Raw genomic sequence first — 24,830 nt, 5'->3', positions numbered from 1 at the left:
GCGGGGGCGGTGGGCACGGCCGGCGTCGCGGGCTGCAGCCGGCGGGCTGGACCGAGTCTGGCCGCGGGGCTGCGGGAGCGCAGCAACCAGGCCTTCCCAGGCTGGTGGCACCGACTGGGTCAGACGAGGCGTACGCGGGAGGGCGGCGAGGTGTACCTGGCTAAGTGTACGGAGAGGGCAGGGTCTCGCGAATACTGAGAGCGCAAGGGGCCATGTTTGCGGAGGCGCCCTCATTGGCTGGCGCCCTGGGCGGTGCAGGTGTTGGAACCGAGTCCGCGGACCGGGCGGCTGCGCAGCAAACGATTCTGCGGCCCGCAGTCCGCGGGCTCCCTCTAGAGCGCGGTGCGGACCCTGGGGAAGTTAGCCCCTCGCAGAGCAAGCGGGGGAGGTGGAATGGCCGCGGCGAAACAAGGCTTCCGCGGGCTTTCAGATCCACGGTAGAAACTCCTCTCTACTGCTGTATTAAAGCACCACCACACATATATGTAGTACTTCTATTGTCAGTGTACTTTAACCATTATTTATAACCAGGCTTTTTCCCGGATGGCTGTATGGTGTTAAGCATCCAAGAACAACGTAATAGTTGTTATGGATCTGATTTTCGGTTGCATTTCCATCTTGCGGGGTTCGTTAGGGCAAAGTGCAATTAGGGATAGTGACTCCCTAGCTTAAGTACCTGTGGGTTTCCGATGTGGCGAACCCCAAGACTACGGTCAAAAACAATGCTTTGAATCCTATTATGGCTTCAAATAGGAATTCAGGAGGAGGTTCCCTTAATCAAATGGATACTTCATTAAAGAGGTAAAGGGATCTTTTTTAAAAATACACTTTCAGGGATCCCTGGGTGGCGCAGCGGTTTGGCGCCTGTCTGGCCCGGGGCGTGATCCTGGAGACCCGGGATCGAATCCCACGTCGGGCTCCCGGTGCATGGAGCCTGCTTCTCCCTCTGCCTGTGTCTCTGCGCCTCTCTCTCTGTGACTATCATAAATAAATAAAAATTTAAAAAAAAATTAAAAATACACTTTCAGGGCAGCCCCGGTGGCTCAGCGGTTTAGCGCCACCTGTGGTCCAGGGCGTGATCCTGGAGACCCTGCATGGAGACTGCTTCTCGCTCTGCCTCTCTCTCTCCCTCTCCCTCCTTATTCATCTCTCATGAATAAATTTAAAAATCTTAAAAAAAAAAAATACACTTTCAGCTAAAGGCAAACTTTGGATGGATGGAAACCGAGGTACCAGAGATGAGGCAGCACTCCTAGTGCAATGTAGGGTAAAATTCCACAGTATTACATTCCAGCCTCAACCCTCCTGTATTAGTGTCCTGTGGCTGCCATAATAAATTATCACAAATTTAGTGGCTTTAAACAACAAACTTATTCTCTCACAGTCTGGAGGCCAGAAGTCCAAAATTAAGGTATTGTCAGGGCTGCACTCCCTATGGAGGATCTTAGGGGAGAATCTGTTCTTTGCTACTTCCAGCTTTCTTGTGGAACCCAGTTTCCTTGGCTTAAGGCCACATCACCCCATCCCTGCTTCCACTTCACATTGCTTTCTCCTCTGCGTGTCTTTTATTCTGTCTTTTACAAGAACATTTGTCATTGGATTTAGGGCACAATCACGTAATCCAGGATTATCTCATCGAATTCTTAAATTGATTGCGTCTGCAAAGATACTTTTTCCAAATAATGTAACACAGGTTCCTGGGATTAGGACATGAACAATATTTTGGGGGCCACCACTCAATTTGGTACCCACCTTTTTAGCTTCTACCCCCACCCTCTAATAACTGCAATTCACACAGCTAATTAATGCTTATAACAATACCAACTTGTCAGATCTCTAGCAACTTTCAAGCCCAGTTGAAATAGCACTGCCTTTACAAAACTTTCCCTCATTTCCATTCCTCACATACCTTATTGAAAGTAACCACTCTCTGATCTGAGCTACCAGAGTAGTTTGCCTCTCTCTAAAGGCACTTATTTGAATTTTAACCTTCCATGCTTGTAAGAAGCAGTGGATTATGAATGATGTCTTAGACATTTTTGTATCTCACCTGGCAGCAAGCACAGTGCTTAATTAACACTTATCAATTGCATGTTTTCTAAATCTGATTAAGCCTCTAAATGTAACTACCATTCATAGGAAATACATGGTATAGGTATGTTAAATCACACCATAAGGACATAATCAGCAATTATTATGTTTAGAATGTTTGAAATTATTTATAATGTATAAAATTATGTTTAGAATGTTTTAAACATTACAGGAGGTATGCCTCGGTGGCTCAGAGGTTGAGTGTCTGCCTTTGGTTTAGGGCGTGATCCCGGTTCCAGGATGGAGTCCCACATCCGGCTCCCTGCAAGGAGCCTGCCTCTCCCTCTCTCTGTGTCTCTGCCTCTCTCTGTGTCTCTCATGAATAAATAAATAAAATATTTTTTTAAAAAAAGGAAAGAAAAGAAACACTACAGGAAAAGTGACCTGAATTGCAAAATAAAAGAGGAAGGGGAAACTTAGGTATTAAAGGGGACTTAGAATTGGCAAGTATGACAATCTGTTTATAAACTCTTATATGGGGATCCCTGGGTGGCGCAGCGGTTTGGCGCCTGCCTTTGGCCCAGGACGTGATCCTGGAGACCCGGGATCGAATCCCACATCAGGCTCCCGGTGCATGGAGCCTGCTTCTCCCTCTGCCTGTGTCTCTGCCTCTCTCTCTCTCTGTGACTATCATAAATAAATAAAAATTAAAAAAAAAGAAGTATCTGAACACCAATAAAAAAAAATAAATTAAAAAAAAAATAAATAAATAAACTCTTATATGAAAATGCAAAAGGTCAGGAAGACCCAAGCCAGCCTGAAAGAAGAATCTGGAACACGTATAGTACCAAGTATTAAGAGTTACTATTAAGCTATAGTAATTGAGATAATATGATAATAGCATGATAGCAGACAAATAGGCCATGGAAACTATTTGGTGATATCTATTAAAGCTGCGTATATGTATATACTATGACCTAGCAATTCAACTTCTAGCTATATAGCCAACAGAAATGTGAACATGCATCCACAAAAAATATATGTACTATAATATTCACAGCAGCACAGTCAATAATAGTCCAAACTGGAAACAATCCAAAGCCCATCAACAATAAAATGCAAAAAAAAAAAAATGAACAGGAAAAGAAACCACAATAAAATGCACATAAAAAATAAATTAGGTAGTAGTCACACAATGGAATACTGTACAGCAATGAAAATGAGCAAAAACTACACTTGAAAATATGGATTAATCCCACAAACATGGTGAAAGTAGCCAGACTCAAAGGAGTATTTACTATATAAGTCCATGTATATAAAGTTGAAAATCAGACAAAACTAATCTATAGTATAGTATTAGATGTCAGACTAGTGGCTGGGGAGAATAAAGAGGGCTTCTGGGGGTATGTTTTAAGTGGGTATATTCAGTTTTTGAAAATAAATTGAGCTGTTCCCTTATGATTCATTTACTTTTCTGTAGCACTTCAGTAACACTTTCAAAAGATAATACTGTTTCAAAAGTATTATGGAGTAGACTATGTATACTACATTGTTAAGTGTAGATTTTGAAACACTTGCATCTGGCTGGCTCATGTGGTAGAACATGTGACCCTGGATATTAGGGTCATGAGTTCAAGCCTCCTCACATTGGTCATAAAGCCTACCTAAATAAAATTTTAAAAAATTTTTAAATGGAAAACAAAAAAAGACATTAACCAAATGATATGTTTCATTTTTGTTTAAATCCTAATTTGAGCAAACCTATTATGGAAAATAAGCATTCATGAGAAAAGTAAGAATAGTTAGTAGATATTTGATGATATTAAATAATTATGTTACTTTTGGTGGTATGTTAATAGCTGTGGGGTTTTTTTTTTAGGGTTCTTTGAGATATATACTGAAATAATGCAATGCCTAGGATTTGATTCAAATAATTCAGTGGAGAATGAGTGAGGAGGGGAAAATATAGATAAAACAATATTATTGGCCATGAACTGATAATTATTGAAGCTGCATAATGAATGATGGGGTGGGGAGAGGTATTATACTATTCTCTTTGCTTTTGTGTATGTTTGAAGTTTTCCATGATAAAAAGTTTTATGAGGTGTCTGGCTAGTAGGGTATGTGGCTCTAAATCTCAGGTTCATGAGTTCAAGTCCCACACCGGGCATGGAGCCTACTTAAAAATAAGTTTTATAATGTATGTTAGTTTTTTTTTTTTTGTATGTTAGTCTTAAATACAGTACTATGGTAATAAAATATCTAAAACCAAAGCAACATGAATTTTTAAAAATGTTTATATATAAGTGATTTGTGAATTATAAATTTGTTCTTTAAAACTTTTTCTAAATCACTTGCTGGTGCTTTTTAAAAATATTTTATTTATTTATTTGACAGAGAGAAAGAGAGAGCATGTGCGCACAAGCAGGGGAGCTGGCAGGCAGAAGGAGAAGCAGGCTCCCCACTGAGCGGGGAGCCTGATGTGGGGCTGGATCCTGGGACCCCGGGATCATGACCTGAGCCCAAGGCAGCTGCTCAATCCACTGAGCTACCAAGGCTCCCCTGCTTGCTGGTCCTTGAAGGTAAGTTTGAGTCACTTTATGGACACTACTTGAAATATTAATGTGAAAATCTATAATTCATATTTTCTCCAGTTACAACTACTCTTGATTTATCCACTGAACAAAAATGGGCCCACCCTTGCTTTATATATTGAGGATATGCCGAAAGAGCAAGTAACCAAGTTTCTATTCTTCTGGGGTTTGACATTATAGTGAGAGAAATAAACAAGTAAACTAATACTTATATAAAAACTTACATAATATAATTAAAATAATATTAGGGTGGGGTGCCTGGGTGGCTCAGTCAGCTAAGTGTCTGACTCTTAGTTTCGGCTCAGGTCATGATATCAGGGTCCTGGGATCAAGCCCCCAGCCGGGCTCCACACACAGCATGGAGTTTGCTTGAGATTCTTTCTCCCTCTCCTATCACTCCTGCTCATGTTCTTTCTCTCTCTCTCAAATAATTAAATGAATAAATCTTTAAAATAATAATATTAGGGTAACTAGGGTAGGTTTTTCTGCTGTCTAGCTTCACCCAAGTAACAGTTCTGGGACTTTCCCTCCATTATCACTACTATCCATGGCTGGGGGTGGGGGTGGGGGTCGTGGCAAGTTCCCACCAGATGTATTAAGGGTATTCATGTCCTGGGCTGTTGACAACAGGAGTGTACAAATGGGACAGTTTAGGTGGGAGATCAGCAAAAACTCAAAGCATAGCATTAGTGTTTGGGCTGCATAGGCACCTGTCAATGGAAAGCCTGCTTCTGTGGCCCTTCTCGTGGGCTAACTCCCCACCAGAACCTCTCCTAGGATTTCCTCTTTCTCTCCAGTTCCTTATCTTCATCAGCTTCTTCTCAAATCCCTTTTGTCCCATCTAATGTTCTAACCAGGAATTTCTCAACTCAAGTTTAAAGTTGTGGAGGGGCAGTCATCTGCTTCTTCTTCTTCTTTTTTTTTTTTTTTTTTCATCTGCTTCTTCTTATGTCATTGTCTTACTTAGGGCTCTTCTCAGGGCTTTCCCTTAAAAGCCTAGTTTGAACATTGAAAACACTGAATATCCCCTTTTCTCTTTGCTTTCCTACTGTAAGAATCCTAATTCTCCTGAACATCTTTGGTCTCCGGAAAGGGTTCTGAGGTATGGCAAAGAAAGAAAAATCTGAAGAGCAAAATCTTTTTTTGCTCTGTAGAAAAAGAAAAAAATTGAGTTTCATAAAAGAGTTTTGGAGGCTACTTCAGACAGAGTGGTTGGGAAACAGGGATGTTTCCTCTGAGGAAGTGATCTTTAAGTTGTAACTTGAAAGGTAGAGGGAGCCAGTTAAGGGAAAGGGTAAGGGAAAGACTCCAGAGAGTGGAGAAATACGAGTTGTAAAGTTTTGGGAGAGGAGTCTGGCATAATCTGGGATCTGCCAGAAGGTGGGAGAATTGGAAACCTTTCCTGTTCTCTCACAACTAACCTTTGCTACTGAGATTTTACTATTAGGGCACTATAGCAACTTGAATTTGGATTTGAGGAACTCTATACTTATGCAGTTGGGGATTTTTTTTATAGGCTTATGAGCAGTTCATGAACTGTGGTGGGTTTTTTTCCTCCGTTTTTAAGGACATTCAGATATGCTGTTTGTTCTTTTTGGCATTCATACCCACAGACAGAACCTAACACAATTCTAGTATCTACGGAAAAAGCTAAAGTCAAGTGCTCCTCGACTGTTTACTAAAGATTTGCATAGATGTTGCTTGGCAGCCTTAAAAGATCATACAAATAAAAATATTTGTGAAGAATTTTCAAGGGCTTGGAAGAATGCTTATGTTAAATGAAAATTCAGGATGTAAAACTACATATTTAATTATAATCTCAATTGTTAAAATATACATATAAATAATTGGAAAGAAGTACATCAAAATATTAATAGTGGTAATCAATAGGTTGTGGAAATCTATTATCCATACATAGGAATTCCAGAGAGGAAGCACAAAGAAAGCAAGTAAAATGTTCGATGAATAACTTATTTTTTTAAGATTTTATTTATTTACTAGAGAGAGAGAGAGAGAGGGAGCAAGAGCTGGGGGAGGGGTAGAGGGACAAGCAGACTCCCCACTGAGCAGGGAGCACAACTTGGGGCTCAATTCCCAGACCCAGAGACCATGACCTGAGCCAAAGTCAGACACTTAACTGGCTGAGCCGTCCAGGTGCCCTCGATGAATAATTTAAAAACATTTGCCACAACTGAAGGAAATGAGTCGCCAGACTGAAAGAATTCACCGAATGCCCAGCCCAATAGGTGAAAATAGATTCATATCAAGGCATGTGTTATTACAGAATTTCAGCACTATTACACTAATTTCAGATTGCTTAAGGTTCCAGAGGGGGAAAAAAAGAAAAAAAGAGGTTACATACAAATGATCAGGAATTGGAATGGCTTTAGACTTCTCAGCAGGAGCAGAAACTAGAAAACACTGTTTTCAGGGATATCTGGGTGGTTCAGTGGTTGAGCATCTGCCTTTGGCTCAGGTCGTGATCCCGGAGCCCTGGAGTGGAGTCTTACATCAGGGTCCCTGCATGGAGCCTGCTTCTCCCTCTGCTTGTGTCTCTGCCTCTCTCTGTGTCTCTCATGAATAAATAAATAAAATCTTAAAAAAAAAAAGAAAAAGAAAAAAACCCTCTGTCTTCAGACTTCTTTTTTTTTTAAATTTTTATTTATTTATAATAGTCACACAGAGAGAGAGAGGCAGAGACACAGGCAGAGGGAGAAGCAGGCTCCATGCACCGGGAGCCCGACGTGGGATTCGATCCCGGGTCTCCAGGATCGCACCCTGGGGCAAAGGCAGGCGCTAAACCGCTGCGCCACCCAGGGATCCCTGTCTTCAGACTTCTGAGGCATAAACTTCCTTGCCCTAATGGTGGCCCAGAGGCCACAGAGCTCCCAAGCTTCAGGGACTACTTGCAGCTGTACAAATGAGCATCTCAGAAGTAACCTGTATAAAGCAAAGCCGGGTAGACTTTCCACACGTTTTTCTCTGTGTGAAACGACCGGACCTCTTCATATCCCAGAGAGTGATATGTGAAGGATTTGCAAGAGTAATCAAGACTGACATTTCCAGGGCAGCCCTAGTGGCTTAGCAGTTTAGCACCGGCTTCAGCCCATGGTGTGATCCTAGGGACCCAGGATTGAGTCCCACATTGGGCTCCCTGTGTGGGGCCTGCTCCTTCCTCTGCCTGTGTCTCTGCCTCTCTCTCTCTCTCTCTCTCTCTCTCATGAATAAATAAACTCTTTAAAAAAAAAACAAAACTGAAGTTTCCAGGTGGAAGAAGAAGTCAAGGTTCCTATTTTTTTTCAGGATCATATTTAAAATGTGATTTTTCTTATACAAAACACCAATGTTTGTGGTTACAAAATCCTATCTCCTATGATGATTATTAGGGTAAATTTTGAAGATATGAAACTGTAGTAATAATCATGGGTGTAAAAAAAAAATCATGGGTGTAAACTACTATTTTTGAAAATAAAAATGCTAATGAGCTCATGGGTTATATAAAATACTCATTTCTCCAGACGACTAGTAATTTCCAAAAGGTTTGAAATAGAAAATCCAAGACAGTAGCAAACAATTTCCAACCTTCAATTATTCAGAAAGGCTTACCTACCTGCTTGAAAGGAAATACAGGAGAACAAAATACAAATTTATATTTTATCAAAATGTAGTTCTATATTAAGATAGTAGGATGCCTATCAAAAATGCTTTTCTTTGTTGTCAAAGTAAGAATAAAGCTCTGTGAAATGATTAGAATCTTTTTTTCCCAAGGGATTATAGGCTTTATTTTTATTTAAAAAAATTTTTTTAAGGATTTTATTTATTTACTCATGAGAGACACAGAGAGGCAGAAACAGGCAGAGGGAGAAGCAGGATCCTTACAGGGACCCTGATGCGGTACTTGATCCCGGAACCCCGGGATCATGTCCTGAACCAAAGGCAGACACCCAACCACTGAGCCACCCAGGCATCCATATTTTAAAACTTTATAAAGATTTTATTTTTAAGTAATCTCTATACCTAACATGGGGCTTAGACTCATAACCTAGAGACCAAGAGTCACATATTCCATAGGCTGAGCCAGCCAGGCACCACTGCTTTATTTGTTTGCTTGCTTGATCGTTTTTGAGCAGTTTTAGGTTAACTGAAAAAATGAGTAGAAGGTATATAGATATATTCCTGATCCCAAACATGCATAGCCTCCCCCATTATCAGTATTTGCCCACCATCAACTTATGACAATGGATGAACCTATATTGATACATCATTATCACACAAAGTCCTTAGTTTACATTAGGGCTCACACTGGGTATTGTACACTTTTTTTTTTTATAAGATTTGTTTATTTGAGAGACGGTGTGGAGGGGCAGAGGAAAAGGGAGAGAAGGAGAGGGAGAGAGAGAATCTCAAGCCAACTCCCTGCTGAGCAAGGAGCCTGACATGGGGCTCAATCTCATGACCTGAGCTGAAATCAAGAGTTGGTCATTTAACCAACTGAGCCACCCGGCCCTCCAATATTGTACATTCTATGGGTTTGGACAAATATGTAATGACATACATCCACCATTATAGTATAGTACATAGCATTTTCACTGCCCTAAAAATCCCCTATACCCAGAGCACCTAGGTGGCTCAGTCAATTAAGCGGCTGACTCTTGATTTCATCTCAGGGTTGTGAGATCAAGCCCCACGCAGGGCTTTGTGCTGAGCGTGGAGCCTGCTTAAGATTCTCTTTCCCTTTCCCTCTGCCCCTCTTCCCCAATTTGCTCTCTCTCTCTCTCTGTCTCTCAAAAAGGGGGTGGGAATCCCTGGGTGGCTTAGCGGTTTAGCACCTGCCTTCAGCCCATGGCATGATCCTGGAGTGCTGGGATCGAGTCCCACATCAGGCTCCTGCAGAGAGCCTGCTTCTCCCTCTGCCTGTGTCTCTGCTCCCCCAGTCTGTGTCTCTCATCAATAAATAAAATCTTTAAAAAAAAAATCTGTGCTCTGCCTATTCATCCCTCCCTCCCCCAACCCCTGGCAACTACTGATCTTTTCACTGTATTCATAATTTTGCCTTTTTCAGAATGTCAAATAGTTGAAATCATATACTATATAGATTGGCTTCTTTTCATTTAATAATATGCATTTCAGTTTCTTCCATGTCTTTTTATGGCTTAATTGTTCATTGATTTTTATTTTATTTTATTATTTATTTATTTATTTATTTTTAAAGATTTTATTTATTTATTCATGAGAGACAGAGGGTGAGGCAGAGACACAGCAGAGGGAGAAGCAGGCTCCCTGCAAGGACCCTGATGTAGGACTTGATCCCAGGACCCTGGGATCACGACCTGAGCCAAAGGCAATCACTCAACCACTAAGCCACCCTGGCATCCCTGTTCATTAATTTTTAGTGCTAATAAATATTCTATTGTCTGTAGGTACCACAGATGGTTTATCCTTTCACCCACTGAAGGACATGTTGGTAGCTTCCATTATTTCAGCAATTATGAATAAAGCCGCGCAACATCTGTGTGCAGGTTTTTGTGTGAACATAAAACTCCTTTAGGTAGGGGCACCTAGGTGGCTCAGTGGTTGAGTGTCTCCTTTGACTTAGGTTGTGATCCCGGGGTCCTGGGATCAAGTCCACATCAGGCTTCCTATAGGGAGCCTGCTTCTGCCTCTGCCTATGTCTCTGCCTTCTCTGTGTCTCTCTTTATGAAAAAATAAGTAAAATCTTTTTTTTTAAAAAAGACTCCTTTGGGTAAATACCAGGGAGTATGATTACTAGACTGGATGGTAAGAATATATTTAGTTTAGTAGGAAATGACCGAAGTGGTCATAAAATTTGTATTCTCACTTGCAATCAATGAAAGTTCCTATTGCTCCACATTCTTACCAGCATTTACAAGCATCTTACCAACACTTACCAGTGTTGTCAGTGTTTTGGATTTTGGCCATTCTAATAGGTATGTAGGAAATCTCATTGTTTCAATTTACATGTCCCTGATGACATGATGTAGAGCATCGTTCACATGCTTATTTGCCATCTGTAAATCTTCGTTGGTCAGGCCTCTGTTAAGGTCTTTGGCTTGTTTGCCAGTCCCCTCCTAGCTTTATTGAGGTATAATTGACAAATAAAATTATATTTAAAGTGTACAATGTGGTGGCACCTAGCTGGCACAGTAGATGAAGCATGTGACACTTGATCTTGATTGTGAGTTCAAGCCCTACGTTGGGTGTAGAGATTCCTTAAAAACAAAATTTTAAAATTGGGGTGCCTGGATGGCTCCAGTTGTTCAGGCACCTGACTTCAGCTCAGGTCATGATCTTAGGGTCCTGGAATGGAGCACTGTGTCAGGCTTTGCACTAGCAAGGAGTCTGCTTCTCCTTCTCCCTCAGCCTCATCCCCCCACTCATGCTCAAGCTTGCTCTCTCTCAAGTAAATAAAATCTTTTAAAAAATATTTTTTTTAAAGTGTGCAATGTGGTGATTTGGTGTATGTATACATTGTGAAAGGAGTCTCTCCTTTGATTTGAGCCCATTTTATAATTGTGATTTTTTTAAAGATTTTCTTTATTTATTCATGAGAGACACAGAGACATAGACAGAGGGAGAAGTAGGCTCCCTGCAGGGAGCCGGATGCGGGACTTGATCCCAGGACCCTGGGATCACACCCTGAGCTGCAGGCCGATGCTCAACCACTGAGCCACCCAGGCATCCCTGTTTTCTTATTTTTTAGTTTGAAGTGTTCTTTGCATCTTTTGTATAAATACTCCAAATATGTCTTTTGCTAATATTTTCTCCCAGTTTGTGGCTTGTCTTTCACAGAGCAGAAATTTTTAATTTTAATGAAATCCAGCTTATCGATTATTTCTTTTGTGGATTGTACCTTTGGTGTCGTATCTAAAAAGTCATCACCAAATCCAGGGTCATCTAGATTTTTTTCCTACATTGTCTTCTAGGAGTTTTATAGTTTTGTGTTTTACCTTTACATCTGGAACCCATTTTGAGTTCATTTTTGTGAATTCTGTAAGGTTTGTGTCTAGATTAATTTTTCTTTTGTCAAAAGCACTTTTTATATTTTTTAAAATAAGATTTATTTATTTATTTTAGAGGGAGAGAGAGCACAAGTGGGAAGGGCAGAGGGAGAGGGTGAGAGAACCTCAAGCGGACTCCACACTGAGCACAGATCCCAACATGAGGCTTGATCCCATGACCCTGAGATCATGACCTGAGCTGAAACCAAGAGTTGTACACCTAACTGACTGTTAGGTATACACCCAGGCACCCCAGGCCCAGATCTCTATATTTAAAAATGAATCACTGCAGAGAGAAGATAGCAGAAGTATTTCCATTTCAAATAACAAAAATTACATTGAATTTTTTTATTGAGATATAATTCATATACCATAAAATTTGCTGCTTTAAGTTTTCTTTTGAGAGACAGAGTGAGGGGGGAGGGCCAAAGGGAAAGGGAGAGACAGAATCTGAAGCAGGCTCCACACCCAGCACAGAGCCCAGTACACAGCCACAAGGGGCTCAATCTCCATACCCTGAGATCATGACCTGAGCAGAAATCGGGAGTCAGGGACACGCAGGCACCCCTGTACACAAATTTTGAGATGGATATTTGTTTTCATTTCTACTGAATGAATACCTAGGGGTGGATTGCTCAGTCATGTGGTAAGTCTAGGAACTGCCAGACTGTTTTGCAAAGCGGCTGCACCATTTTGCATTCCTACCAGCAACGTGTGAGGACTCCAGTTTCTTTTTCTTTTTTTTTATTTTTTTTATTTATGATAGTCACACACAGAGAGAGAGAGAGGCAGAGACACAGGCAGAGGGAGAAGCAGGCTCCATGCACCGGGAGCCCGACGTGGGATTCGATCCCGGGTCTCCAGGATCGCGCCCTGGGCCAAAGGCAGGCGCCAAACCGCTGCGCCACCCAGGGATCCCTACTCCAGTTTCTCTACATCCTTACAACGCTTATTATCTGTTGTTTTTTGTTTTTTGCTTTTAATATACTAGTGAATGTGAGGTAGTATCTCCCCATTGAGATTTTAAAAGTATTTTTGGATTATAGATTATATTAAATTTATATAGATTATAGATTGTAGAATAAAAATTGTAGAACCATTATTTTAGTGATTATTTTAATTAGTAAAAGAGTTTTTTAAAGTTCAAAATTCAGTTATTTCTTTTTTTTTTTTTTTTTTTTTTTTTTTTTTTTTTAATTTTTATTTATTTATGATAGTCACACAGAGAGAGAGAGAGAGAGGCAGAGACACAGGCAGAGGGAGAAGCAGGCTCCATGCACCGGAAGCCCGACGTGGGATTCGATCCCGGGTCTCCAGGATCGCGCCCTGGGCCAAAGGCAGGCGCTAAACCGCTGCGCCACCCAGGGATCCCAAAATTCAGTTATTTCTTAAGTGATTAATGAGTGCAATTAATGAATAATCATTATCTCCTACTCTAGCCGTGTTTTATGACTTCCCACAGGTATCTTTTTATTTTTTTTTTTATGATAGTCACACACAGAGAGAGAGACAGAGGCACAGGCAGAGGCAGAGGGAGAAGCAGGCTCCATGCCAGGAGCCTGACGTGGGATTCGATCCCGGGTCTCCAGGATTGCGCCCTGGGCCAGAGGCAGGCGCCAAACCGCTGTGCCACCCAGGGATCCCTTCCCACAGATATCTAAATCAATTCTATAACTCTGTCAATTATACAAATATTGGAGGATTACATTTCTGATGGATAAAATCAAGATCTACAATAAAACCATTGACAGCTAGACATCCAGAATGACAGCATGCAGAAAGAAAAATGTTCATTTTTGATAAAAGTATACAGCTACGTTATTCTTACTTGGGGTCTTTGCTTTTATTTTTTTAAAGATTTATTTATTTATTCATGAAAGACACACAGAGAGAGGCAGAGACACAGGCAGAGGGAGAAGCAGGCTCCTTGCAGGGAGCCCAATGCAGGACTCGATCCTAAATCTGGAGATCAGGCCCTGAGCCGAAGGCAGATGCTCAACCGTTTTGTACAGGTCCACTTTGAGATGCTGGTGAGCCGTCAAAGGGGAGATATCAATAGACTAGCATACTAAAGGTGACCAGCCATCCGAGCTGTATATAGATGTCTCCTTGGGGGGTATGCGGGATGGTCACTGAGTGGAGGAACTAAAGGGGCGCCATTCCATCTGTCCCTTATGTAAAAAAAAAAAAAAAAAAAAAAAGATACCTTGGTTCCTGTGGGCTAAATGTGGCCCAGAAGCTCAGCTCCTGAGCCACCTACGCCATACGCCCATAATTCAGTATTTTCTGGGCCTGGGTCCCACACTCGAAGCTGTCGCTCACCCCAAGAACCGCCAGGACGTTCGCAGCACGTCTACGGAAAACCGCAGGTCGCCGAGAGGGGGCGGGTCCAGGGAGCGCTGCCTGCTGGGATTTGTAGGCTGACGGCGGCCGGCGCTGGCTCAACCTCCTGGAGACGCCCGCTGGGTGCGGCGCCGCGTAAAGGGCGGGAAGTTGAGCCCTAAACCTGCGTCAGTCTTTCCGGAACGGTTGTCCAAAGAGGCAAGTGTGGTACTGCCTTTTGCATGGAATCGTTTAATGACATCTTATCATTAGTTAAAGGATAAAGTCAGAGTCCTAAGAACGGCATTTAACATCCCTTTCATCGCTTTTCGGTACCCGTGGTAACCTTATTTCTTAACACTTCCTAATTATTCAAGGCTCTTCTGGAGAAAGGGGCTCACTTTGGACCTCTCTCCTCTGTGGCTCCATAACATTGTCTTACAATTGGCTAATAATAATTATAATCGTGGCTGGCTTTCCTGACACTACGTGTTCTAGTCCAAGCTGATTCCCGCTTTAGCTCATTAATTCTCACACAACCCCCTTAAGATGGTTGCTATTATTTCCATTTCCAAAATGAGGAAATCTTGGTTTACAGACGTTATGGAACTTGGGCAAGGTCACGTTGAAGACTCACACTGTTCAACCGCGCATCTCTCCCACCGAACTACGAATTCCAAGCGGGGACCGACCGACCACCTTTTTGCTTTCCCGCGGGCCACGCCCCGAGGGTGGGGCTCTGATGACGACACAGCGTCCCATGGTGCCTCGCGCGCCCGCGCTGCCATTGGCTCGGCGTCTAGGCTCCTTTTTCAAATTGAGGCGCCGAGTCGTTGCTGGGTTTCCTAGGTTTCGGGCGGAAACGGTATTGGTAGGTCCGAGGCTCCCGCTAGTGCGGGACAGACGCCTCGGTCAGTTAGAGACCCTGGTGGAGAGCGGGGACGTCGAGCTGCTTGCGTGGGTGTTCCCGGCTCCTCCGCGCCCCACAGCCGGGGAGTCCGCTGCCCGGCCTTGGCCTTCCCGCGGGGCTCGTAATGGCGTCCCAGCCGAATTCCTCCGCGAAGAAGAAAGAGGAGAAGGGAAAGAACATCCAGGTGGTGGTGAGATGCAGGTAAGGCGAACCCAGCAGGATTGGGAGCGCTGGGCTCTGCTGGCTTTGCTAGCTTTGCTGCTGGGCTCCCTCCTGTGCGGTCCCGAGAGAGGAATTTTGTTTGCTGTTTCTGCGGGGAGCAAACCTGCCTGTTGCGTAGTTCTCCGCATTCTGATCAGTAAAATGACGCTAGATTGCTCTGAGGAGTAAATTAGTGTGTGTCAGAAGAAAGAATGTTTGTATTGGAGGTTATAGTTTAAAACTGCTATTCAGAAGGAGAATTTGATCTCCAGTGTTTAGGGAAAAGTGTGTTCTTTAAAAAAAAAAAAAGTTGACAAAGTTGTCAAAAAGTTGACAAAGACTTAGGTGGCGTTTTTATATGCCACTCCTTGCAATTTCTCAGTTGGAAATAAGACTGCATACCTACTCTGTAGGTGTTTTAGTACTGATGTTGGGATTACCGTCCTATCATCGCTAAAAACATAATCGATGACTTGTCCTTTCTTCTAGATGCAATATTTTCTTAGTCCCTACCAAACGAGGAAGCATCATTGTCTTTAAATTTTAAAGGTTAACTTATAGAGTGAGTTGATGTTTTTAAAAGGAGTCAACGTAAGCCAGTATAGCTTTATGATTGTACTGCAATTTGGTCTTCCCTAGACTGAGGGAGATAGTTTCTTCGTGGTGAATGGGTGGAGGTGTTCAACTCTCCCCGGATTGATTTACAAATAATTTCCCAATATTAAAATTAATCTGTAGAGGAAAAACTACTTGTTACACAAACTGTTTCTTAGTTAGAGATTAATTTATTCAGTTTTTAAGAAGCCCTCCACAGTTCACTGGTGTATGTGTATTTTGTGTGTCTGTTTTTGTTGCTGTTTTATTTTTTTTTTTTAAGATTTTATTTATTTATCAGCAACAAAGCAGAGAGGAGAGAGAGAAAGAGGCAGAGACACAGGCAGAGGAAGAAGCAGGCTCCATGCAGGGAGCCCGGTGTGGGACTCGATCCCAGGTCCCCAGATCAGGCCCTGGGCTGAACACGGCATTAAACCCCTGAGCCACCCAGGCTGCCCTTTGTTGCTGTTTTAAAATTCTACCAACTCTCAGCAACTTTTCTGTAAATCCAGAAGTTCTAAAATTTTATTTTATTTTATTTATTTTTTTATTTTATTTTATTTATTTATTTATTTATTTATTTATTTATTTTTTATTTTTTTTATCTAAAATTTTAAAAAGGGCTATTTTAAAAATGTGTGAACAAACTTTCTTAAATTGTTGCCCTCAGCTTTGGTGATTTGAACTGTTGATGTCAAAGATAATAGCTAGCTTTTTAAGTTCGGTGTCAGGGAAGAAATTTGGTGGTAACCTTAAGGTTGACCAATTTACTAGTTGTACTCTAGAACTTCTGTTAATAGTTGTTTTGAAGATTGAAAAAAAAATTAACAGACTGTAATACAAACGTGAATTTTTACTTATTTATTTTTTAAAGATTTTATTTTTAAGCAATCTCAACACCCACTGTGAGGCTTGAATTCACAACTCTTGAGATAATAAGAGTTGCATGTTCTACCTACTGAACCAACCAGGCACACCACAAACGCAAATTTTTAGATTATTTTGATAATTTAATAAAGCCAGACAATACTGCTTTTTCTGTTTGGTTTGATTTTCTTTGATTTTCTTCTTTTTTTTTTAAGATTTTATTTAATTGAGAGAGAGATAGCAAGAGAGAGCAGAGCAGGAGAGAAGGGCGGAGATAGAAGCATTCTTCCCTCTGAGCAGGAAGTCAGTCACAGGGGCTTGATCCCAGGACCCCAGGATCTTGACCTGAGCTGAAGGCAGATGCTCAACCAAGGGAGTTGTCCAGGTGCCCCTTAAATTTTTTTTTTTTATTGTTAGTTATAAAATATATCAGACCTATAAAAAGTTATAGAGAACAAAGTAACAAACATCTGTGTATCCATCACCTAAATTAGAAACAGACAAGTCGGGGATCCCTGGGTGGCGCAGCGGTTTGGCGCCTGCCTTTGGCCTAGGGCGCGATCCTGGAGACCCAGGATCGATTCCCACGTCGGGCTCCCGGTGCATGGAGCCTGCTTCTCTCTGCCTGTGTCTCTGCCTCTCTTTCTCTCTCTGTGACTATCATAAATAAATAAAATTAAAAAAAAAAAAAAAAAAAAGAAACAGACAAGTCATTACAATTGGAGCCCCTATTGCATCCTTTTCCAGCCCCCTTCCTCTATCCCAAGAATTAAACATTATTCATGTTTATTATCTCCTTACATTTAAGTCCTACCTAAAATGAGATTTCTTTTACTTTGTTACTTATGAAAAGTGTTTAGGTTGTAACTAATTATTCACAATAATTTTTGTGTAAAGAGATGATTTTCTTTTCATGCTTTCTTTTTCAAATATCTTTCTTAGAGCAAATATGTCCTTAAGCTCTAGTAAATAAACAATTTATGAGACCCTTGGGGTTGTCAAACCTTTTCTGTAAAGGGCTCTAATAGTAAAAATTTTAAAGTATTTTAGGCTTTCCAAGCCACATATAGTCTCTGTCATATATTTTCTGAATTTTTTCTTTAGTTTTACATTTTTAATTGGCACAGTTTACTGTAACCTAAGATTTCAAGAAAGAGATGACTTTATTACAATGAATACAATCTTTTTTTTTTTTTTTTTTTATTATTTATGATAGTCACAGAGAGAGAGAGGCAGAGACATAGGCAGAGGGAGAAGCAGGCTCCATGCACTGGGAGCCCGACGTGGGATTCGATCCCGGGTCTCAAGGATCGCGCCCTGGGCCAAAGGCAGGCGCCAAACAGCTGCGCCACCCAGGGATCCCTCTTTTTTTTTTTTTTTTTAAAGATCTTATCTATTTATTCATGATAGTCACAGAGAGAGAGAGAGGCAGAGACACAGGCAGAGGGAGAAGCAGGCTCCATGCAGGGAGCCCGACGTGGGATTCGATCCCGGGTCTCCAGGATCGCGCCCTGGGCCAAAGGCAGGCGCCAAACAGCTGCGCCACCCAGGGATCCCCAATGAATACAATCTTTATGATGTTCTTGTATTATAACTATAGAAGAGAATTTTGTTTTACAGACATATAGCTCAAGAGGAAGGTATAACTTTTGGAGTTGAGGAACTGATAGTTTTTATAGAGAGAAGTTTTAATAAGGAAATAGGCTTTGATATATGTGTATATAAGACACATGCAAAACATTCCTTATTCTTGTATAGTGTACAGGTTAGCATAAGTCCTAGTGAGAATGTAACATAAAGGTTTTAGCATTTAAGTTAATCTTGGCATTTTAATCTAGACAAGTGCTTTAGCAATTTAGATCTGAACATTTATGAATCATTCATATATTTAAAAGTATATAATTGTATTTTTAAAAAGGCCCAGACCAACTTTCCATAAACAGTAACCTAATGTGATGCTATAATTACCAAATGGAAAACAAGACTAATAATTCTGTCTTGGTTTTTTTTTTTTAAGATTTTATTTATTTATTCATGAGAGACACACACAGAGAGAGAGGCAGAGACACAGGCAGAGGGAGAAGCAGGCTCCATGCAGGGAGCCCGACGTGGGACTCCATCCCGGGTCTCCAGGATCACACCCTGGGCCGAAGGCAGGCACTAAACCGCTGAGCCACCCAGGGATCCCCTAATTCTGTATTATTAAATCAACAAAGAATATTTTAGAGAAAGGACAACTTGGAAAATGAAGACTTCAGAGTTCATTATTCCAAATTCAAGAGCATTTTAGTTATTAGCAGTGGTTACCAAATAAGGTGAAGTTAGATCTCTTTAAGGAGCTGCTTGTAATTTATTTTGTTGGGACAAGAGGCAAAACTGTTTCACTATGCCACAAGAAGATGATGCAAATTTTTTTATCCTTGAGAAGATTTTCTGAAGTTGGTATCCCTATCAGCAAAGGGGCACTTATGGCATGCTCCTCACAGTAGGAACATGAATTCAGTGATGCTGTTGAAACTTTTGTTCTTTTATGGAAGGTTCCAGTTTTAACTCTTGCACAGTTCTCTTTGCCTGAGCTATGTTTATTGGTGCTCACTGTTTTTGCTGGACATCTTTTACCTGAAATCAGTAATACTGTATTCATTTGGTTAACATCACACATCCAGGCTAAGAGATTAGTTGAGAGATACTAAGAATGATAGACTAATTGAAAAAGCTATTCCCATATGAGAGCAATTCGTTCTACTTAATACCCTTAGCCTACCTCAATATAAGTTAGTTTTGACCTAGGTTTGTTGAACTTTTAATAATACTGCATGTCATGGGTTATGTGCATTGTGTAGGTTTCAATATATTTGATGTCTATGGCATTACTATATATTACCTGGAAGTTGCCGAGTTAAATTTCCCAGGATCATAAATTTGGTTTTCTGTAAAAAGTATGCTAGGGATGGGTATGCCAGAGGATGTTGAGGTATCCTTTTTTAAAATAAATAGCAACTTGGTTTGTCTAATGATGAGGGGAAAGATTATTTTCTATTTGGCTTTTCCTTTCATTATATGTGGTAATGAATGAGAAAAATGAACTCCGGTCAAGAGTACATCTCACTCTTTGGCCCAGAAATCTGTTAAGTATATAAATATCTGATAGATGCCACTCTGTAGACCATGGTTCTTTTTAGCTCTTTTATCATTCCCCTTAGGATGATATTTATTAAGCTATGTAGTTTAACAGATATTAGGATGCCTGCTGTATGCCAATCATAGTAGTAGCCATTGGGAAACTGAAGTGTAAACTAAACAATATTTCTTTTTTTTTTTGAGAGAGAGAGTGCAAGTGAGTAGGGAAAATGGGCGGCAAAGGGAGAGGAAACCCAGCACCAGGGCCACCACAGGGCTCAATCCCATGACCCTGAGCAGAAATCAAGAGTTGGATGCTCAACTGAGTCACCCAGGCATCCCTAAACAGGATTTCTTTTCTTACATTGTGAGGTTGGTGCTATTACTTAGCCTCACTTTTCAAATGGGGAAGTATATGCAGATCAAGAGTCCACACTACATTGCCCAAGCAGATCAAGAGTCCACACTACTGAAAGTCCAAGAAGGAATTTAGCTTAGAAGATTACTTCCTGGGCAGCCCGGGTGGCTTAGCGGTTTATCGCCACCTTTAGTCCAGGGCGTGATCCTGGAGACCTGGGATCGAGTCCCACATCAGGCTCCCTGCATGGAGCCTGCTTCTCCCCCTGCCTGTGTCTCTGCCTCTATCTCTGTGTCTCTCATGAATAAATAAATAAAATATTAAAAAATAAAAAGATTACTTCCTTTAGGAGTCTATCCCATCACCCACCCCTCTTCTTTCACACTCATCCCTGTCCTAATCAATTAAATTTTTGCTATATATTCCTACAGCACCTTTACATATCCTTTCTAAACATTACTTTTCTTTTTTTTTTAATTTTTTTTTTTATTTATTTATGATAGTCACAGAGAGAGAGAGAGGCAGAGACACAGGCAGAGGGAGAAGCAGGCTCCATGCACCGGGAGCCCGATGTGGGATTCGATCCCGGGTCTCCAGGATCGCGCCCTGGGCCAAAGGCAGGCGCCAAACCGCTGCGCCACCCAGGGATCCCAACGTTACTTTTCTTATAATCATTTGTGGGTTTGTTTTGTTTTGTTTTGTTTTTAATTTTTATTTATTTATTCATGAGAGACAGAACGAGAGGCAGAGACACAGGCAAAGGGGGAAACAGGCTCCATGCATGTAGCCTAATGTGGGACTCGATCCCGGGTCTCTAGGATCATGACCTGGGCTGAAGGCTGCGCTGAACCACTGAACCACCTGGGATGCCCAGTCATTTGTTTTATGTTACTATTCCCCACTAGGACAAACTGAGTTAACACATGTGAAGCATTTACATACATTTACATACATAATAATTAGTCATTATTTTTATCTATTTTTTTTATCTTGTGTGAATTATCTACTGAGAGGTTAGTATTTTGAACACAAATTTGGCATAGTCTTCCTACTATGTCATAACCTAACTTTCTCAGATTCTAAGAATTGTGGAAATAGAATTCTGAAAAATAAATTTGTCATTTATTACAAGTTAATTCTGTTAGTACCTATTCCAAGAAGCTGTTGGAATTGTCATGTTTTACATGTCTTTGAAAAGTACTTATTTTTGGGAGTTGAAACTAAAAATTGTGCTGTGTGCTTTAGCAGTAGTCTCCCATTTAACTCTTGTCACCAACAATATTGTCAAAAAATTTAACTTTGTTATTGTCTAAGTTATTATTTTTAAAGATTTTATTTATTTATTCATGAGAGACCCACAGAGAGAGAGAGAGGCAGACATAGGCAGAGGGAGTAGCAGGCTCCACATAAGGAGCACGATGTGGTGTGGGACTCGAGCCTGGGACCCCAGGATCACGCCCTGAGCTGAAGGCAGATGCTTAGCCGCTGAGCCACTCAGGCGTCCCTAAGGTATTAATAATAATGTCATCTGTAGCCCGATAACTAAGAGTTTTTTAAGTAACTCTATATTTCTCTTTATAGACCGTTTAATTTGGCAGAACGGAAAGCTAATGCCCATTCTGTTGTAGAATGTGATCATGTACGAAAAGAAGTTAGTGTACGAACTGGAGGATTGGCTGACAAAAGCTCAAGGAAAACATATACTTTTGATATGGTACCTATTTCTTTCTTTCTTTCTTTTTTTAAAGATTTTATTTATTTGTTTGAAAGAGGGGTAGTGCAAGAGTGGGTTAGAAGCAGAGAGAGAAAGGAACAAACCAACTTGGGCTGAGCGCAGAGCCTGACATGGGGCTCCGATCTTACCATCCTGAGATCACAACCTGAGCCGAAATCAAGGGTGGGATGACCAACCAACTGAGCCACACAGGCACCCCGGTACCTATTTCTGAAAATGCTACTACTCGTTTATTATTTACTATGTAAAGTTATCCTTGTATACATATTTTTTTCTAGGTTCTAGTGTACAATCCTAAGTTTCAGTTGACTCTGAGTTGTCCAATAGATATCTAGTGGGCTGAATGAGTTAATACATTAAAAACAAAATTCTTAAAGTGAGTAATTTTGAAGTATTTTATTCCTGAAGAATTGATTTTATTTTTATTTTATTTTTTGGATAGGTTTTTGGAGCTTCTACTAAACAAATTGATGTTTACCGAAGTGTTGTGTGTCCAATTTTGGATGAAGTTATTATGGGTTATAATTGCACTATTTTTGCGTGAGTAAAACACAATTTTTCAAATTGTTGAAAAGGTTTAGATGCATGTGTTTGTTTTTTATGTAACACTTCTGTTGATTTTGACAGATATGGGCAAACTGGCACTGGAAAAACCTTTACAATGGAAGGTGAGAGGTCACCTAATGAAGAGTACACTTGGGAGGAGGTATTTATTGTTTAAAATAGATTTCTGTCTCTAAAGTGACTGAATAATAACTGACTAAAAAACTTAGCTGAAGTCCTCTTTCATGAAATAGAAAAGATCAGTATGCTCATGTCAAATATGAATATAGGATGAACTACTATTTTAGTAAAATTAAAGTGTATGGTTCCTGTTTAAGAAAAACATAGTGTCACTAGGAGAGAAAGGACCAATACGTACGTATATATGTATATGTGTATATATACATATACATATGGCACAGTTAAGTGATAAGAGAGCGGTCTGTTTGGGACAGAATAGTTGGAGCAGAATATTGTGGAAAAGTGGCATGTGAGTATGGCTTGAAAGGGAATACTGCAGCATGGGAGTAAGTCTCATCAAGGTAGCATAGCAAGGGGCTGCACGGTACTTTATCAACACTGATCTTGAGTGTTTAAGAAATTAAGATCACTGTATTGTTGGATAGCATAGAAAGCACATAGTACGTTTTACAAAGATTTCCATCAAGTGTGCTTCAGTGAGTTTAATGACTAAATTAATTTTCCAGGAATCCCTGAGTGGCACAGTGGTTTGGCGCCTGCCTTTGGCCCAGGGCGCGATCCTGGAGACCCAGGATCGAATCCCACGTCGGGCTCCCGGTGCATGGAGCCTGCTTCTCCCTCTGCCTATGTCTCTGCCTCTCTCTCTCTCTCTCTCTCTCTGTGTGACTATCATAAATAAAAGTTAAAAAAAATTAAAAAAATTAATTTTCCAAATTGTTGACATTATGTTTCTAGTGGTTACATAGTTGAGGCATTAACTTTAAGCATTGGTAATAAAGTTATGGAATTGTGACCATAGGAAATAAGGAATAGGCTTAAAAAACAGTTTCAAAATTTAGAGATTCATAATAATTTCATTATAGTAGCTTAGATATTTGAGAAACAACTGTACTTATGTTAGAATTAGGGAATATACCTCTTAGATGGACCACTGTTCTGTTAACATGGTAGTATTATTACTGTTCTCCTGAGACAACTTAGAAAGCATTATTAAACTTGGCTTTCTGAGTAGCTTACTTCAGTTGGTTTCTATGTAATGCTCAGGCATGAAGTGACAAATTTGTGGAAGGTATGAAGAAGAATAATTACTGTTGAATAAATTCTTATAAATGACGTGGCTTTTCTAATATTTGGTTAGTTGCTTTTTTTTTTTTTTTTAAGATTTTATTTATTTATTCATGAGAGACACAGAAAGAGAGAGAGAGAGGCAAGAGACCTACGCAGAGGGAGAAGCAAGCTCCATGCAAAGAGCCCGATGTGGAACTTGATCCCAGATTCCGGGATCAAACACCCTGAGCCAAAGGCAGACACTCAACTGCTGAGCCACCCAGGCATCCCTAAACTTGTTTTGACATATTTGTGTTTAAAGATTTTATTTATTTAGGGAGAGAGAGAGAGCACATGTGAGTGGGGGGGAGGGAGGGAGAGGAAAGAGGAAAGAATCTCAAGCAGACCGCACACTAAGCAGGAAGCCCTACACGGGGCTGGATCCCATGACCCAGAAATCATGATCTGAGCTGAAACTGAGTCAGATGCCCAACTGACTGAGCCACCCAGGCACCCCTGATATATTTGTATTTAAATATACAAATATATATAAAGAAGGCCCTTGTTACGTGTGTTTTAACTGCAGTAGTAAATGGCATTCTTATTAATAGTGTAATATTAGTCCTTATTAATATTGTAATTTCAGGATCCCTTGGCTGGTATAATTCCACGTACTCTTCATCAAATTTTTGAGAAACTTACTGATAATGGTACTGAATTTTCAGTCAAAGTGTCTCTGTTGGAAATCTATAATGAAGAACTTTTTGATCTCCTTAATCCATCTTCTGATGTTTCTGAGAGACTGCAGATGTTTGATGATCCCCGTAACAAGGTAACTCAGTTTTTGAGAATGAAACATCTCTGTATTTTAGTGTGTGCTGCTTTGAGAAGTAAGTGTATATATATATATATATATATATTTTTTTTTTTTTTTTACCAATCTAATGAATGATCTTTTGATATTTGGTCAGAGGGGGGTGATAATCAAAGGTTTAGAAGAAATTACAGTACACAACAAAGATGAAGTCTATCAGATTTTGGAGAAGGGGGCAGCAAAACGGACAACTGCAGCGACCCTGATGAATGCATACTCCAGGTAGGAAAGCCAGGGTCTCGCTCTTGCTATTCCATTTTCTTTTTAACGTGGGACTTCAGATTGGGGTGGGTCACATACCTAGATGGTGTGTATGCTTGATTTCGTGCTTTAGTTATTGGCTTGAGATTTAGAGTCAAGCACCAGTATTGGGAGAATGTTGAAAGGAGAACAGAAACAAGTTGAATCAGCAGA

The 24,830-nt window shown here is 40.6% G+C and overlaps 2 protein-coding genes across 5 annotated transcripts in view; one reads left to right on the top strand and one right to left on the bottom strand.

The window, feature by feature from the left end:
- The window catches only part of IDE (insulin degrading enzyme), a 139,511-nt gene extending 125,506 nt beyond the window's left edge, over positions 1-14,005 (bottom strand). The window contains exon 1 of one of the 2 annotated variants that reach the window (XM_072806111.1): positions 13,851-14,005. The gene's annotated coding sequence lies outside the window, so the exon portion shown is untranslated. Of the gene's footprint in view, positions 1-156; positions 227-13,850 lie in introns of those variants that run through there. The other variant, XM_072806112.1, reaches the window with a different exon arrangement.
- Positions 14,006-14,047: 42 nt separating this feature from the next.
- Positions 14,048-24,830, top strand: part of KIF11 (kinesin family member 11) — a 51,572-nt gene continuing 40,789 nt past the window's right edge. The window contains exons 1-6 of one of the 3 annotated variants that reach the window (XM_072806104.1): positions 14,048-14,185; positions 21,598-21,730; positions 22,194-22,291; positions 22,379-22,457; positions 24,189-24,374; positions 24,514-24,638. In XM_072806104.1, the coding sequence (XP_072662205.1) occupies positions 21,728-21,730; positions 22,194-22,291; positions 22,379-22,457; positions 24,189-24,374; positions 24,514-24,638 (491 nt within the window). In that variant the 5' untranslated portion in view covers positions 14,048-14,185; positions 21,598-21,727. Of the gene's footprint in view, positions 14,186-14,793; positions 15,078-21,597; positions 21,731-22,193; positions 22,292-22,378; positions 22,458-24,188; positions 24,375-24,513; positions 24,639-24,830 lie in introns of those variants that run through there. The other 2 variants (XM_072806103.1, XM_072806105.1) reach the window with 2 other exon arrangements.

Source organism: Canis lupus, chromosome 29, assembly GCF_048164855.1.
Source record: "Canis lupus baileyi chromosome 29, mCanLup2.hap1, whole genome shotgun sequence".
NCBI lineage: Eukaryota > Metazoa > Chordata > Mammalia > Carnivora > Canidae > Canis > Canis lupus.
Note: the sequence above shows the minus strand (reverse complement) of the source record. Positions and strands in the feature narration are given on the sequence as shown.